The sequence below is a fragment of the Dysidea avara genome, chromosome 13, assembly GCF_963678975.1.
Source record: "Dysidea avara chromosome 13, odDysAvar1.4, whole genome shotgun sequence".
NCBI classification, from domain to species: domain Eukaryota; kingdom Metazoa; phylum Porifera; class Demospongiae; order Dictyoceratida; family Dysideidae; genus Dysidea; species Dysidea avara.
The window spans coordinates 18237214-18256125 of NC_089284.1; the positions used below are offsets into that span (position 1 = coordinate 18237214).

The 18912-nt window shown below is 38.8% G+C and overlaps 2 protein-coding genes across 2 annotated transcripts; one reads left to right on the forward strand and one right to left on the reverse strand.

Moving 5' to 3' along the window:
* Positions 1 to 2153: 2153 nt before the first annotated feature.
* On the reverse strand, positions 2154 to 10581 carry LOC136242766 (serine/threonine-protein kinase MARK2-like). Its single transcript, XM_066034232.1, has 12 exons — positions 10154 to 10581; positions 9722 to 10020; positions 9222 to 9280; positions 8995 to 9124; positions 8901 to 8945; positions 8441 to 8541; positions 8237 to 8391; positions 4943 to 5177; positions 4822 to 4867; positions 4727 to 4766; positions 3478 to 4674; positions 2154 to 2427 (listed from the first exon to the last, which is right to left on the reverse strand). The coding sequence occupies exons 1-12, from the start codon at positions 10397 to 10399 to the stop codon at positions 2329 to 2331; spliced, it is 2652 nt and encodes an 883-aa protein (XP_065890304.1). The 5' UTR covers positions 10400 to 10581; the 3' UTR covers positions 2154 to 2328.
* Positions 10582 to 10635: 54 nt separating this feature from the next.
* On the forward strand, positions 10636 to 18896 carry LOC136242772 (uncharacterized). The gene is made up of 5 exons (XM_066034240.1): positions 10636 to 10857; positions 10938 to 11066; positions 11114 to 11267; positions 17659 to 17720; positions 18604 to 18896. Exons 2-5 carry the CDS (start codon positions 11037 to 11039, stop codon positions 18742 to 18744), a joined length of 387 nt encoding a protein of 128 aa, XP_065890312.1. The 5' UTR covers positions 10636 to 10857; positions 10938 to 11036; the 3' UTR covers positions 18745 to 18896.
* The last annotated feature ends 16 nt before the right edge of the window (positions 18897 to 18912 follow it).

Sequence of the window (18912 nt, forward strand, 5' to 3'; positions counted from 1 at the left end):
GTGAAACGATGTGCGTACTGTTTCAGCACTCACTATAATTGTTACTGTAGGACAAGTGTAGGCACCAGCCTATTATGCTGGCATAATTTTGAGCATAATAGGTGCCTGAAAGCATCAAGCATAATGCTAGCATAATAGGCAGAATAATTGTCATACTGTAAGCAAAAATGTATGCCACAGATAAACATTGACATACAATAATAGAATGCCACTGATATGGCATTAAGTAGTTATCTGACATCACTGCTATTATAGTTTACAATGCAGCCAAATGCTTATGCACAACAAGTATTTTATACATTTAACTAGTTGTTCATAAGCCAAAGTTTATTATTATTCATAGAAAGTAACAAAACATGGGAACTGTGGCAAAACATTTGAGCATAATAGGCAAAAATTTTTAGCACTGCAGCATAGCATAATAGGCAAAATTAAAAGCATAATAGGCTGGTGCCTAGACAAGTGTAATGTAAACAGAGGAACACAACAATACCCCCCCACCCCCAGTACCAGTATCACTGTGTCTGCTATGTGCCCTGGAGCATTAACTTCTAAAGTGTTGCAGCAAGTTTGTTAGTCAATCCACTTAATATACATTATACAACTTTTTAACTTTGGCTTGAAAGGGAAGAGTGTGGTGGGGAGGAGTGTGGTGGGGAGGAGTGTGATGGGGAGGGGTGTGGCAGGGATAGTTGCACTTGAATTTTGACACATCAATGCATTGTTAGAATGAGGAAAAGATGGCATCCAATTCAACTCTGCTGCTGCTGAAGATGGTTAGGAAGGTAGCAGTGTTGAGCAGGAAAGGGCTGATGTGAATGTGACAAAGGACTTCATAATAATGATGCTGATTTCAGGTGCCATGTTTTATTGTGTAATCACACGTTACACGTAGTAGTACATCATAAGGCTATGATGCATCACCAACCTTCTCTGAAGCAGCAACTCCATTGCCAGTTTGGATGGGCTGTTTACTCCACATGACTTTGGCACTGGAGATTTGTATATAGTGGCCGAATTGCCTCCTAGATCACATGGGTATCTCACGTGTGCCCTAAATCAGGAATGTGTCTACACAATATACCAGACAATTCGGCCTTTCCTCCCTGGCATACCCATCATTCCACATGAGTCTCAAATCTGTGCATGTATAGTAGTAGTAGTTGGTTATTGCTGGAACCACTACTAGATAATGGGTATTAAACGCGGACTGTGTAAAATTAAGAACAGCTATATAATGATTCTAATCAAATGTTGGACCACATAATTACAGCTACTGACATAAGAAATAATAAAAACTATATGATAGAATCTTTAAGTATGTTTAGCCACAGTGTAAAACTGTAAAAAGCATCATATAAGTATCTTTTCTGGTCCTCCCATATAGCAGAGGCACTGGCCATTTGAGGTGTCTGAGTCAGGTTTAGAGCTGGATTAGTAGTGCAATCTTTAATAAGAACTACTGTATCGAGGTACATAAATTTCGTGGATCATTCACTCAGGCTGTCTGTTATTTATTAGGATTAGTTTTATGGTTAATGAAAAATTTGCGGACAACTATATACATATATATATATACAACTGCCAAAAATTACATGTATGGAAAAGTAATGATATCAGTTTTACAAAACTTAAAAAGGATTTGCCTGAAATATGGCAAATATCTCTGATGTACATGCAGGGAATCTCCTGTTCATGTTAAATACCTCACTATACCACTATACACATCTCCGTGACCTCCCAACAGCTTTAACAATCACTAGTTGTGCTGATTCCCACTTTTTAGGCTAAACCAATACGCGATATTTTTTTGCCCTATTTTACTGATAGTTAACTGATACTGTGACCTAATTGTAGGTCCCTACAAGTTACAATTGGTGCATAATACACTTAAAGTGTTGCTGTAAAACTAATGCTATGAAGAGCTGCTAATCAGACAAGTGGGCTAGGGCTCCAATTAACTGTCATTGTTTACATTTGTGATTACCACAAAACATAAACAGACAACCTAAGTACATGTTAGAGCCTTTGACACAAACCCTCCAGTGGTTCTGCAGCTGCTAAGCTAATAATCTGTTGGCCACAGCCCATTACAGCCAATTTCCAATTATGGTAAAAACAGTTAATACCAATTATCAGTACAACTCTAACAATGACCCACCAAAATAACATCCCTATACAATGCTTTATAATTTTTCTTGTAACAACTTACAATATACACTGTACAAGATTACACATACCTGTGCCACTATTCTCATTAATACATTATGTATTAAAAATAAAACCATATATTATTACAACATATTGAAAAATAAAATAAATTGAATTTTAAGGTTTAGAAGTGACATCTCCTTTGAACGATGAAATTTTCAAAGCTTTGCCTAAAAATCCACCAAAACTGAGACCTTTGGCATTAGTTCTTTTCCCCTACACAACAAGACCAAATAATATTATTTAAATGATTATTACCTGACAATTGACACTCTAAGTGACATAGTTATCGCCTTACATGTAACAATTGTGTAAACAACTAAAATGCTATACTTTAAAAAGAAGCTTCACTTAATTGTATGGCTTAATGGTTGCTTTGGTCATTAGATGTTCAGATTGTGATGCAGTATACTTTAGTTTGCAATAATTATATTGTTGAAATTATTATAATCAAATTGATAAAGTTTTGTACATATTATAACTTCATCACTATCATACAGGACTGCACACAACATGTCAACTTGTACTCTACGCACTATTATGTGTTACTTCAAAACACATATAATTTACAGAAGCTGATTAGAACCTGGTTGATAGGTGGGAAGTCATGTACCATCTCGTGATATAAATAGCAAAACATAACTGCATAACTTAACATGTTCTACTACGTCATGAAGTAAGCATCATGTTAAGTGCTAGGAATAATGGTGGGGTTATTGTATATGGTAAGTGAACACTCAGCTGGTAACACAACAACTTCAACTAACATTCTCAGCACTGGGTACATGACTAAATATGGCACTGTACTATTGTTGGTTAAGTTTTAAATGCTTAATAGCATGTAGAGCAGCCACAGATTGTAGCACTACTGTGTAGCACTGATCAAGTGTGATATTTTGTAAACAGCACCACATGTATATTATCATGCTGCATACAATGGGCATAGCAACTGGGGGGCAAGGGGGCTGTAGATTTTAGTTTGCAAAAAGATCTAAAAGAACAGTCAGTGTGTAAAATTGCCCTCAGAATTGATCTCAGAAAGTTACAATTTTAAACTTTCCGGTGAAAGCATCCCCCCCCCCCCCACCCCCCCAGAGATCATGTTACACATTTTGCATACTGCTGGAACATATCTAGAGCACCTATCTAAAACTTTTGCTATGCCTTTGGTTTTACATTTCACAAGAGATAGGGGAATTTATTTCAGTTGCAATATACTAAGCATGTCCAACCTACTCTGACAGCTAAACACAACACAACCCTCACCTTCCCTGATCCAGGTCTAGTGTCAATTTCAGGTAACTGTTCAGTTGAAGTGTTAAAGTGGTCGTAGTAGTACTCTGACTTTCTGTAGTTGTTTGGGTGATCACCATACAAGCTCAAATGTTTGGTGCTCTTAGTTGCCTTATTCTGTAGTGGTTGTGACACATGGACAGTATGTGGTCTACTGGCCTTGGCACTGGCTGATCTTATTCTTTTAAATGATTGTTCAACTGGTGATGGCTCACCTCTCAACATTTCATTATTCAGTCTGGAACTATCCTTGGATGTGAGCAACTTTTGTTTAGCATGGTACGGTGATAGAGAATTGTGTGGAGGGTGTGTCTCCTGTTGTTTAAGGTCAAATCCCTTCATGTTGTGGCCACTACTCCAAGCAAGACCAGTAGTATGGGCTGGTGAAGTTCCAAGTGTGTTAAGCCTCTCCACTGACTGCATCTGGTAGTTCATAGGACTGTCCATCAGTGACTGGATGTCTGACTTGGTACCCATACCAAACACAGATTGATGTGAGCCAGAATGACGTTTACTAGTGACAAGATTTTTGTTGCTACCCCACCCCACAGTGGGAACACCACCATTTTCTGCTAGCTCATTTCTTGATTGTGGAACTATTTGTGATTTATTTCTTCGCAAGTTTCCAGTTTCTTTCACACCAACTGGAGATTGTTCTCTAGCACTGATGTATGTACGTGCTACCAGTGGGTCCAATTGGCCTTTGCGTTTGGATGATCCTAAGGAGTGTCTATGGTCATCGTATAATATATCAGTAGCTTGGTGGTGATGATGTGAGTGACCATATTCTATTGGACTCTCTGGGGGAGTATGCAGTCCAGACAGATGATCTTTAGTTGCCAGTCTGGTTTGAAATGGTGGAGGTAGTGGATCAGGAGCAGATTCAGTTCTGGATCGCACTGTAGATGGTCTCTCAACTGCACTAGGTGTAGGAGGAAGTTTACGTCCTTTAAATGCCTGCAAAGAATGGTGGTCAGGGGAAACTACTGGTGACATGGAACGCTCTCTATTAACAGGAGGGATAGCAGATGAAGGAATCTGTCTTGACAATGATGTTGACATTGGCTGTTTTCCTTCTGATAAATGACGAGTCTTCTTTTTAGGTGCTGGCAGGGAAGATAGCTCTTGTTGCTGGTAGAAACGATCCGCATCAGCAGACAACCGATAAGCCTACCAACAATAAGATATGACCACTAACAATTTTAACTTCTGGTCCACTCACAAGTTTGTTAGTCACAACACCAGCAGAACCTCCGCTGGATCTGTAATGTCATATATGAATAATGTGTTTACAAATAATACCAAAAATGACAATACTTTCTCTCAGAATGTTGAGGGGTAGACTGTGCATCATGAAGGGTTTCTGTGTGTGGTGGAAATGTCAAAATCATACCAGCACACACACACACACACACACACACACACACACAGAGCATACCTTGACTGAGGTTTTGACTAAACCCACTACTGCTACCATCAAAAGGATCAGCAGAGCTAATTTCACTGCCATCCTTTTCAGCATTACACAACAACTTGTTCATAGCAATCCTCCCTTCAGGTTGGTCAATTAGTAGGTTATAGATGGCAGCCAACCAGTCACAACGATCCCTCTTGACTGTCTCTTTGATCTCTCCTAGACTAACTTCTAGCACTGCAGCCATCAACTCCATTACCTATGAAGTCCATCACATACCAGGGATTAAAATATTACCACGACAATAGTAACAAACTAAGGAATGTGTTTAATTAGTCATTTTTGTCAAGAGTCTATATATTTCAGATTCAGACACTTCCATCATGGTTAACCCTAAGCCTAACCCTAAGCCTAAGATTAACAGGTCTCCTCACTGTCTGAGTCAAGTCGTCTCATCAAATACTTGGGGTGGATCACATGCTTGACAATGCAGATGGCAATTTGAGTGCACATACTCATGAGATTCAGAGCAGCTCATTGCTGGTAAATTGAATTTAAGAATTCAACAAGCTGCTACTTATGTGAGTGTACTCTCATAAAGATGGAGTACAGATGGATAAACTTGTATTAACTGCTAGCCAAATGCAAGAGAACAGGAACTAGAGGACAAGACTACTCAAGACCATTGTTGAATCATGAGCAAGCTTGATAGTACATGTGATCTATTGATCATGTATTAGTGTTTAGTACAACTACGTGTTCCACAGTAAAATAATACACAAGAAACTGCAGCCAAGATTAGTCTGTCAAATCTTACTGGGTAAACCAAATAACTGGCCAGTTACTCCAGTCACTGGTTATTTCTTGCATAACCGAATAACTGATCTCTAAGATATTCACTCAATATGTATGTTCTGGATACCTCTTGTGCTTTAACATTTTGGTATCTTGTAGTAGGATTCTGCTATATTGGTCTGATTAACTATTAAGGATACATAGCTACATGCTAGGTACAGGAAATGTCATGTATTCAGTTAGCTGGATAAATGATAGTTGTCTTCTGTTCAGTAACCGGCTATGATATTCTGAGCTCTAGATGCCTAAAAATGTATATAGGTCTTGATTAGGGTTGTGGGATAATGAAAAATCTATATCTGGATAAGTTTCGATAACAAAAACAAATTTATCACGATAAATGATATTACTCGATAATGAAAATTAATTTCATTATCTTTATCATGATAATCACATAGGTATCACGACAATCGCATTATCACTACTATCACACAGCCCTAGTCTTGATGCTCAACAAAACAGTCCCATATACATTGTGTCTGGGTCAATGGCTCAGAGGAGATTGGTCATACGTCATCAAACATCTCATGACGATGTGATCTCAAAGAAAAGTCCACCTCAGTATCAATATATGTGCAAATTAACATCAATTTCTATTCCCACTTCTTTTCATGTGACACTTTGTGTGGCTTCCCTAGCTAATAAACAAACACCACATTGAGTATATTTCTTGTGAACATGACAGAGAACTCCAAACACCATGTAATCTCACATAACAGTATACCACCAGGAGTGATTAAGCACATTTAGAAATTAATTATGCAGAAATTCAATTTTCTGGGATGAAGTGTGTACGACACAACAGAGTGTGGCATCGTTGACTTGTTCACAAGAATATATACATACCTGGTCAGTAGTTATATAATTTTCACCTCAAAACCTAGGGGCTTTTACAAAACAAACTTTATACAAACCACAATCTGATGAGTCCCACTGTTTGTATTGCGACTAATTTTCAAGCCAAAATCATACAGTACAATAGTAACTGTATAGTATGGACCACAAAGGAGTAGGCGTGGCCCACGAAATAACATCACCCCAAAAACAGCCTCAATTTCCCCTGACGACAACGAGGCAGTATTGGTTAGGTAAAACTAAGCCCAAACAAGCTTTCAGATCGACCTAAAACGCTTTCAACAAGTTGCTATGGAATTTAAAAAAAAAGTTATTTAATAGAATTTTCTACTGACTGACCGATTGAGTAACTGACTGACTGAAGCCTTCAGACAAGCACAACTCGATAACGGCTAAGGCTATGGGCTTGATATTTTCAGTGTTAGACGTCACTTCAGCCCAAAAGGTGCCTTTTGGCATACCACAGTACATAAAATGCATTCTTCATGGACTCTCCTTTGTGTCCTATTCATCTTTGCTGACAGCAAAAAGTGTCGATTTGGTGGTAGCACGTGATGGCTTCCCTTTGTAACAGAAATCACTCGTTTTTTCATAGTGGCTATTTTGTTAGCAGAGGTGCTTTTCAAACAGTTCTTGATTTGTACTGCTGTGTAATGGGTTGAACATAGACAACAACGAAGCGTAATGGATACTTCACTTTTTCAGCCGGATGATAATTGATATAACTGGGGTGCACGATACCATTTCTTTCAGTATATGGGGATTGCAGAGGTGCTTTACGAACAGTTATTGATTCAAAATGCTGTGTAACGGGTTGAACATAGCTGACAACGAAGTGTAATGGATACTTCACTTTTCAGACGATAATTAATATAGTTGGGGCACGTGGCGCCATTTCGGATGCGGTATGTGTGGGTTCACTAGTCATAATTATTTACAAAAAAAGTCAACAAACAAGTCTACAAAAAGTTTGGAATTTTCAACTAGAGTAGGGACCATAGCACATTGATAAAAAAGTACTGAAACAAGTTGGAGTAGACCATGATATTAAATCACAGTAAAACAATAAGAAGTGTTATATCCCTACCGTGCATTTCCGTTTCGGTATCCTAAGCACGGTAGGGATCTAACACTTCTTATTATTTTACTGTGATGTAATATCATGGACTACTCCAACTTGTTTCAGTACTTTTTATCAATGTGCTATGGTCCCTACTCTAGTCGAAAGTTTCAAATTTTTTTGTGCACTTGTGTAAAATTAGCATAGTATTTTAAGTAGCATTTGAAATGCTTTCTCTGTCACTTTTACCCTGATGCTATTATTGGCAGCTAACTTGTTATACTGCCAGCACATAGTCATCAAAAGCACTTGTCACTATGGCAGGCACTACTTCATCTATATGGCTACAGCAACAGGTCAGCAATGATGTGATACCACTGCTTTGTCAATGAGGCATGTCTTGAACTACAATAATCACTTAACAACTTCTATCAAGTGGCCACATTCTTAGTCTAAGTTTTGATGGTACACATTGTCTTAAAATAACTGTACAAGCATATCATACCCATAAACTGCAAACAACCTTTTATGATAAAACATTAACTTACGGTTTGTTGTGATGCAGCATCTGGTAAAGCCACCTTATATGGATGGAGGGGGTATAATCCATCTTTGGTGATCCATGGGTGTTTCATGACTTCATCAAGCTTTACCCTCTGCTGTGGATCAGGCTGGAGCAACTTGCTAACAAGATCTTGTGAAGCTAGAATATGTCGTAATACAACTATTCCAATAGATGACATCATTCCCACCTGCAGTCAGGTGATGCATCTCTTTAAAATGTGAGTCGGATAATCCAGCTGCTATTTGCTCTAAGAGTTTCTGTCTTCGTTTAGTTCCCTGACGAGGTGACCTAGTTATCAACAGGATACAACAGATCAATGGTCGACATTCTTGTCTAAACCACAACACTGATTGTTGAAATATGATATGTAAAATTAATAATTATTTCTATACTAGCTAGCCATTTAACATGCTCAATGTAATAATTGTTTTCATTTAACAAACTACAAAAACAGTAAACAAGACCACTATATTCCATACAAGATTTTTGTTGAATCAAAATATTGTTCCCAGTGAATATTGACAAAAATCTATTTAACACCATTGACACATATCTTGTTAATAATATCACATTTACAGTTCTGGGTAGCCTTTGTTTCTCTTACAACAACAACAGAGATTGTCACTACAGCACAGAAGTGTTCTTACCTGAATGGCAGTTTGCCAACCAACATGGCATAAAGATTTACACCCCTGTAAAAAGATATGAGCTGCATTGTTCCATTACATATTCAAAACTCACAAACTCCACACATCAACTTCTGGACCATACTCTCTTCCCGGAATAAACAGCTCAGGGGCAGCATACTCTGGAGATCCGCAATGTGTTGACAGCAATGCCCCAGGTCGATGACTATTGCTCAACCCAAAATCTATCAGTTACACAATTAGTTACATAACCCACCAGGACCTCTTAAATGTTGTTTTAAACTTTATCATAAACCAAATCACATGACACAACTTCCTTACCTACTATCTTGACATTCCTCTTACGTTTGTCCAACAAAATGTTCTCCATCTTAAGATCCCTACAAAGAAGTTGTGAAGTTGTGCTTGTGTATATGATAACAGCTGGCTACTCTATCCATACTTGATCACTGGCTATGAACCATGTTACTGGATTGATCCAACACAATAATTTTAAGTGGGAGAGTTTATATAGCATAGGCCATAGTTGAGATTTACCACAACACATCGACCACAACACACACATGCACACACACTCTTATAACAACTACCACACAAAACTGATTTCAAAAGTAGAAATCCCTTAATAGGGACAGCGCAGGGAGTGCCACGGCTACAAATTTTATCCAGCCATTTGTGACCGAGGGAGAAAACATGCTACGTACATGAATAAGTTTCTCTACAATTATTACTACAAGAAAAACACAAGCAATATACCACAAGTAACAGTACACTGGCTAGCTGCACATATCTACTAGTAAGACATTCCATAAGTGACCAACCTGTGTACAATTCCTTGACTATGTAAGTAGTTGAGAGCAGATACCAACTGTCTAATGAATGGTCTGGCATTAGACTCTGGAAGTCTCTTTTCTCGGAAGTCATTTCTCACATGAGACAACAATTCTCCTCCTTCAGCAATCTCAGTAACCAAACAGTATAACGCGTTTGTTTTCATTGTCTCATAGAGACGGATGACATTTGGATGGCGTAGACGTCGCATTAACATTGCTTCTCTCAAAAGATTCTTTCTAACATATTCTTCTTTGATCTTGTCCGTTTCAATCACCTTGATAGCAACCTTAATGTACAATTTCACACATACAGCTTACAACACAATACTATTGACACTTATGGCCGGAACATGTGCTATGGTGTAAACAACTAATAGAACTAAGCAATTTTGAATGCGGTGAAGACTTGCTATGGCTTACCTTAGCTTGTGTAAGAGTATGGACGGCCGCCTCCACACGAGCAAAGTTGCCCTTGCCAAGGGTGGTCCCAGTTAACAGGTACCTACCGATACATTTGACGTGTTTAGATGAGCTAGTGCTGGACGAAGTGGAGGCGGTACTGGCAGACGAGGGTGGTCTTGGCGGAAAATTCGTTGCCTCCGCAGCGGCTGCGCTGTTTCCTTGGTGTTTAGTCATTTTGTCACCTTGTTCCGCGGCCTGGTTCATGTAGCTGGTTTACGTCAGGTATGTCGCCTCCTTTCATACAATTGTCATATCAAAACAATGCTTTAGAATCGCCGCCACTGGCCTCACAATCTCACAAACACGCTGTTGATCAATGAAGGGTTTGCCTGCCCAAGTGCGAAAAAGTAGGCGGGGGTCCGGAATGCAATGGTGCGGTTTAGAGGAATTCTAACTTCAAAGGAATGCCACACGTGCTAATTAAAACCCTTACCACATCCGTCTCGTGACGTTACGTCATAGAGAGGATGGCTGAGAGGATGGCTGAGGGTCAGACCTCGCCCGAAACTACCACCGGGGAAGAAGTCTCCTCTCCGGGAGCACAGGCACCGGTGGAGCCCCAGAAGGAGTTTGAAATTGTTGAATGGCTCAAGAATAAGATAAAGGAATCGCCCGTCACATTTGTCGTGTATTATCGCGGGTTTTGGTGACCCTACTGCAAGGTGCAGCATCTTAGTCTAGATGATATAGGCTACTATATTGTCTTAGTACCTATGGTGTATGGTTGATCATCTTTTAACAGAGCTACCTGAAGGAGTTCGCCAACCTCTTCGGGGAGTTCAAGGAAAAAGATGTAGCCATCTTCGCAGTGTGTGCAGAGGCACAAGACCAGGCAGACAGAATGGAGAAGGAGTTACAACTGCCATTTAAGGTCAGTCAATAGTCATGATCATCTGGTGACACTAAGATCACCTTTAGTGCTACTCTGACATGACTCACAAGTTAGTGAAGTACTTGGCAGAAGAGAAGCTAATTGAAATCAAGATATCTGGTGGTGAGAACTCAACTGACTCACGTTTCTACAAGGTACACCCTGCCATCAAGCACTACAAATATGGAGTGGCCCAACCAGGTTAGTTAATCAACCATATCATGGCTGCTGTGGTGGTACTAATGCGCCTATCAATGTAATGCCTGACTACCACAGTGGGAAAGGTCGGGGATGGTGGGGGAATTGATTGTTAAATTTCCCCGACTATTGGGATTTGTCTTCACTAAAGAAATTCACTCAGACAGCAAAAGTGTGTGCTTTCAATTTAGGAGGAACTGTCTCAGGTGCTAGCTGCTAGCTACATTCATACTAGAATCGAGACTCAGTAGAATCCACTCGAACTAACTCATCGCTAGACCAATACCACACGACCGTACAAACCCCCTCCTAGCCCCAGTATCCCCGGGGCTTGCAAGTCAAGACTTGGTCGGGGTTTGCATCACCAGTACTTCCCCAGTAGGTGGGGAATTGTAAGTTTCAGTGATCAAACCCCCACCCCCCACCTCAGCCCGTATCTGTGGTAGTTGGGGATTACATTGATAGGTGCATAATTATACCCAAGTTGTCTGTTGTTGTCTGCTTGTAAATCACAACTTGAGGGTATCTAGGAATCTGAGTGACTCACAACCCAAATAGTAAGTAGAAATCGCAAAAGAAACAGCTTCAGTTCTCTTGAAGTAGTTTGGAATAATTCACAGCATCACAAAAGGTGTCTTTTCATTGAATATTAAAGCCACTGTAGTATAATATCATATAACATGATTACGAATCTCAGAATTCTTGTGAGCTTCAGAATACAAGCTTCTAAGCTCATTGGTTAGCAGCACTCTAACAGCCCCCTCTTAAGGCTCTTGTCTAGTCCAAAGCATGGAAAGAGTGTAGCAGTTAGCCTGTAGACTGAGTAACTAGTGATGCACTGATACTATTTTTTCACTACCGATCTGATACTGATACATTTGAGGCCGGAAATGGCTCCAATACTGATACTTTGCCCCACAGGCATTTCTCACAAGAAACAGCTAGTAATTTGAATAATAGTTAATAAACCAGCTTACTAACTGATCAACTGCAGTTTGCTGGTTTTGTGGCTATTGGCAAGTCCAATACCACCGAAATATGGCCGATACCGATATTAGTAGCAGTATCGGTGTATCACTGTGATTATCATACAGTATGGTAGTGAGAATCATGACTTTCTAGCTCAAAAACTCATAGATCTGTCGTATAAACGTGGTAGTGTTGACCAAGCCCAAAATGCCTTCAGAGCTACCCCACACCTTTCCAACAAGTTTCTATGAATTTTCTGATGACTGACTGACTAACTGGTGATTTCAGCCAAGCATAACTTGACTATGGTTAGCGCTAAAGATGTCTTCACTGTTCGACATCCCTTCAGCTCAAGACATGCATTTTGGCAACTCCAGCAGCTACACTTCATGTATCATGGACTTACCTTTTTTCTTCCTTTGTGTCCCATTTCATACTCCACTACCACATAGGCGCAGTAACGCTTGATATCTACAATGCAGCTGGATGTCACAAGAATTGTCTGTAGTGGATTAATTATAGAGACGCTTCTCGTACTAGAGCTGTGAAACTGGACAGAATATCATAACTGGTTACTGGGCAAATCATCCAGTTAACTGAATTTACCAAAATTTTAAATTTTTATGCTAGACTTAGTTTTTAAGCTATGTCCACCTTAAAATTTATAGTTGATTATAGTTGTAGTGGCCAAAGTAATAGGCAACAAGTCATACATAAAGCTGAATCCTACAACAAGTGTGATATCAATGTTGAAAAGAGTACCCAAACCATACATTTTTAAGTGAAAATATTAGGGATCGGTTATCCAGTTATGAGATAAAATAACCGGTAACTGAATTTATAAAAATAACTGGTTGATTAACCGGTTAAGTGTCACAACTCTATCTCGTACTGTTCTTTGTTTGTAATACTGTATGACAGGTAGAATATACCTGAAAATAAAGCAGAATGACACTTTGTGTGCCCTGACTATAAATTATTGAAAAGTGTTGTGACCATTCTGCTTCATCTTCAGCTTTGTTCCATCCAGTTATACCACATTACCAATGAAGGACAGTACAAGAAGCACATCTGCAATCAATCCAGCCACTATGGAATTGCAACAACCCGACTTAATTACTGAGTGTGTGGTTGCTCATTTGATATCATACAGTACGATAGTACTGTATAGTAGGGACATCAAAGGTGTGGGGGCGATCCGTGATATAATATAACCCAAAAAACCTGCCGCGATTTTTCCTCACAACAACATTACAGTATTGGTTGGGTTGGTTACGCGTCATAATCCTATGACACGAAATTATGCAACCAAGCATTGTTCTATGTGTTAAGGCTTGTTTGGTAGCTAGGAAAGCAGCGCATTGTACTGAGAAGGCTTGTAATATCACTGGGACGCTCTGGTATGGATATACAATCCGTCCTTTAGAATATTAACTTCAAATTAAGAAGTGTGAAGGTTGAATTAGTTCAACCCTTCCTTTGAGATCACGAGATGAATGATGACACGTGACCAACCTCCTCTGGGTAAAACCAAGTCCAAAAGTGTCTTCAGATTGACCCGAAACATTTCCATAAGTTGCTACAGAATTTTTTTTTAATTATTCAACGGAATTTTCTACTGTCTGCCTGCCTGACGCCTTCAGTCAAACGTAGCGGAAAGCTGGCTACAGCTACAGCCCTAATTCTTTTGCAGAAATGTTTCTAGCTTGCTTAAGAAAAAACCTTTAGTATATTGATAAACATACAATGCTTGCGCTATTGTCTTACCTTTTATCCTTCTTTACCATGGCCATCAGTCAAGGTTCTACCACTGAGTGTTAATAGACTACAGTACGGCTTCCATCTACCAGTGTATATTGCATCAAACTATTCGAATACACGTGGTCGCCGGTTGCACCAAACTACAGTATTTGAACACACGCGTATGTGACTTGCTGTAGATATTGATCACTGAGAGCAACTCGCAGCAAACTATATAGCAATGTGTAAGTCAATAATTAATATAGTTTATTTAGTAACAATGTTAAACCGAGTTGGGTCATCCAGGTCCCGCTTTAAAGATTATTCGGGTCTGATCCCACATGCTAAATTAAACGTGGATGTGTTACTACATGTCATAGTGTAGCCCTGCTTCTTTCGTGAACCACGCCCACTTATGTAAATTACTGTCTAGACACATGGTAGCCATGCCCATTCATCAGTCTGTAGGTATGCACGAATCCACGTTCATTATTGTCTGCAGGCTTATGTAGAGCCACGCCCACTGATCAGTTGTTATTGTATGAGTCATAATCTAGTATAATAGTGCTGTGATTAACTCTTAAAATATTGTGATTGGTTTTGTGAAAAGCAGGCTATTTAGTGGTCATGAGCTTGTAAAAATACTTCACAAACAAGTATAAGAAATAATTAGGAATTTTAAATTAGAGTATGGACAGTGTATAGTGCTGCAATGCACAGTAGGGATATTCACTTCTTATTGTTTTACATTATTTGGACATTATGTACTACTCCGATCCAGCTTGTTTCAGTACTTTTTATTGCAGCAATATACACTGTCCCTACTCTAATTTAAAATTCCTAATTTTTTTTCTTATACTTGTTTTATATAATATCTGGCTGGCGCCATTCTTTAATTCCTTTGATGTAGTATGCGTTAGTTCACTAGTCATAAATTGTGTTGCAAAAAAATAACAAGTATAAGAAAAATTAGAAAATTTTATATTTGAGTAGCTAGGGATCATAAAAAGATAACAACTAAACAAGGTTGCACCCTCTTTTGATCCATGTTTCACAGATGCACGTTAATTAACCCTTTGAGCCCGCAAAGAACTTTTAGGAATGCATGTTTACACAATATGGGTATATGTGACTTAATTCTTATAGCCTAAATCAACACATTGTTCAAAAGTCTGTTCACTGGGCTACTTGGAGAAGGTTAAATGAACCCTGTAACTACAGCAGCTTACTTGTTATGAAGCACTGATTTGTGTCTCTGTGTTTTGAAATTCTTGTCAAGTTTTAATTTTGATTGTGGGTGAGTCATATATGGTCTGATAGAAAATTTTATGGCAAAATGAATGCAACCACCATCGAGATATGGAGGTATGTAAAGGGTTTGCATGTTTCCTTGCCAAAAAATTTATTTACACGGCTAGTTTTGACGTTACTGTTTAGCATTAACGAAGAACCACTTGGTATCGTTTTAATCCTTGTTACATCACAAGTAGAATGACGTAGCCATAGGGTGGATGCTTTGAAAGTTACAGTGCTTTTGTGCAAGGCACACACATTTTGGCCAGTTTTCTGGCCTATGCAGGTTTAAGGGTTAAGGAAGGCTATAAAATTAACAAAGCATCTTTATATTTAGTGGATCAGTGGATTACAGATCACATGATTTATGTGTCAGGCTGCTTCTTGGAGAGCCAGAACAAAATAAAATAACTATTTTCTCATGATAATTCTTCTACCTTCAACATGCTATAATGAACATGCAATACATTGTGGAGTGCACACTTCAGTAAACCATCACTTCAGTAATCTTGGCCATGTAGTTACTGCTATTACTCTTAGACACAAATTGTTACATAACTAAGTCCTTTTCATTGCTGCCCAGCACACATGACCTAATTTATTAGAGTTGCTTGTAAAAGTGATGTTTGTGTTCCTACTTTCTTTAGCATTTTATAATGTGAGAATGTGCTTTTGTGTTCTCTAGTTTTTAAATGGGTTGACTTGAGGGTTAGGTATATATTCTATTTAATACCCACTCACATTGTTGAGCCTTTGTTATGTTGCTGTGAAATGGCTGCAAGGTAAAATACTGTAAGGTTGTATAAAATCTAGGCCAGCTAGCTAAACTACAGTAACCATAGTAACATACAGTGATGATAACTGAGTGCTCCCATACTCAGTTAGCTAGAGGAGCATGTCACATGATCCACAAGTATCCTGTACTATTTTACTGTATCTCATATATTTTTCTATACAAATTACCATACCCTGTAAATGACTAAAGTTTGGCGAATTTGGCGAATCAAAGAAATTTGCCAATTTACCTAATCTGTTCATTATTATTGGTTGGACTTTTATCTACCAAATGCTGATTTGCCTAACTCAGGTCAAGCCAAACTTTTTTTTGTTTACAGTATGACTGCACCATAGGCATTCATGGGAGACCTGACATTTTATTTGAAACCATGCAGCTAGTTTATTTTAATACTATATAACTAAATGGGCCTATGCAGTTATAGGAGTAGGAAGTGTTGAATTGTTTTCTATATCTTGTTATGACATTACACAACACTCGTGCACTACATGAGTTCTAATAATTATTATGAGCTTTGATATAATGGCTAATCAGCTTCCTTCTCATCAACCCTGATAGTCATCAGTGTTATATGTACCACTCTGCATGGGCAGTTCAAAGGCACTGGTGCCTTAATTTGTATATGGCACTACTGCAGACCACAGCGAGTGCATTATAACATATAGTGATAATGTACTGACCACTGGCTGTGGTTTTGTGCAGTATTGCATAAGTGCCAGCAGCCAAGACCGCTACACAACACCTCACCTAATAGGTGGAAAGACACCTCACAGTTCACTTGAATTCTTTTTAGCATGTAAAAGTCGATTGTGGGGCCATAATGCCACCAAACGTCACCTGATCAAAAGGTCACCAATAAGTTTACCTAGCAGCCAATGACAATCAAAAAAGCCAACGTGGTGGCCACAACTCTAGTCTACATGTGTATATAATGTACTTACATGCCTTACTAGTCTGATGCCTAGATTAAACTGTAGTCCATCTTCGACAATAACTAAATAATCCTCACCATTATGTTTGATTGTGGCAACAGTTTTTGTCTTGCCACTAGATTTGAGTTTATCCAGTGTAGATAGTTAAGAATCAGACTAGTAGAGTGATTCAGTAGTAAGGTAACCATCTATTAGCTGCTTTTTTGCTCAAGAGAATCAGGCAATTGAGTGATCCAAGTGATCATGTATGCTGAGCACTACACGATGAACGGTGAATGCAGGTTAGTGCTATAGCCCATAGCATACTAGCTTTGGTCAAACACAATCTCAGGTGGCTGAGGTACAGTATAGTAGAGTGCCGCAACATTTGGTTCTGCTACCCACAATCAATGTTAGAAACCTGGCCTTCATAAGAGGTGCAGCTGTCCTGTGAGATCTCCCCACCTATTAGGTGAGTGGTACATGACAGTTATACAACGTGCACTTGTGCTATGCCTGTATAAAAGCACTTGTGCCAGTTGTATAACTAAATACACTACTGGATACGTTATAATATTCATGAGGAGACAGAATGGTATTCATGTCTGTGGTGGTATACCTAACTTTATACTAACAGACTGATAGACTATTGTAGCTATATTGTTATCTGTGTCATTGTTTGTAGGTGTTTTGGCCATTGACAGTAATGGAAAGGGACTCTACAATTGGGCCATTAATCCTGCCTTTGTAAGTGACTGTTTGTGGTCATGTGATCTTCCTGTCTGATCACATGTCAACAACAACAATATACACATGTTAAAGAATTTGCAAAGGAAACAATTTGATTGTCTTCATGCACGTAATCTCCATTTTTTCCAATAACTGTTAGACTCTGAGGAGGTTGGGTCATATGTTAACAAGAGGTAACTCTAACACTCAGCCTGACTGGTTTCCAACTCCAAAGTAGAACAGTTGATTTACTCATGCAAGATCACAGCCATCCTTTCTGGCTATGGCAGCATATGTAGACACTTTGAGTAATTTATAGTTGAATCTTGCCATTCCAGGCCTTTGAAGAAAAACCCAATGGCCTAAACATTGCTACAACAGTAAATATTTTTAGAGGTGCTTATACATGCTAGGTGCTAGAGGCATTGTCTGTGATTTCATGTTGTAATTTAAGAGATTCAACTACTTTTAAAGTTGTACAACATATTTATAGATTTCCACTGTTGACTATTCTATTAGAGTATATTAATATTTTAAAAGAGCTGACTTGGTTTCCAGAAATCCATGCCTGATGTCATTAAATCTCATTTTTTAATATTCAAACCCAACACTTTATCTGTTCATGTACTGTACATCTAAGAGCTGTCTTACAGACACTACATCACAACATACAGTGTACAATGAAACTGCTTGGACCAGTTTCAGACATTTGACCACCAGTACAGTACAGCTGATCTATATAGAGGTGACAATTTGTGTTGTTACTCGTAAGAACTAGGAGAAGGAAGCTTACATATCTGATAATTTACTTGTGTCTTGTTCTTTATCATGCTCCTGACTACACGGTACACACAAAACAGTTTTGGCTACTAACTTACACAATCATTGTTACTACTTGTAGATGAATCTTGGAGGTGCTACTGACAGACCAATCCCTGCTGAAATTTGGAAGATTGTGCAGGCTAAGATGGACGATCCTGATGCTCAGCCAAATGTGACTGTCAGTAAGCGTGGTGTCTTCTCTGTGTTTAGTCGACACTAACATGGCCACGGATGGATTAACTGAACAATTTCATCAGTAGTAGTATTATATGACAAAGGGTTAACTAAATTGTGTTATAACAAAGTTACCCTTTAGAACTTAATATACCTCTGCTGTTTGTATTGTTATTGATGATAATCCTAAGGAATGAATTAGCTAAACAAATGG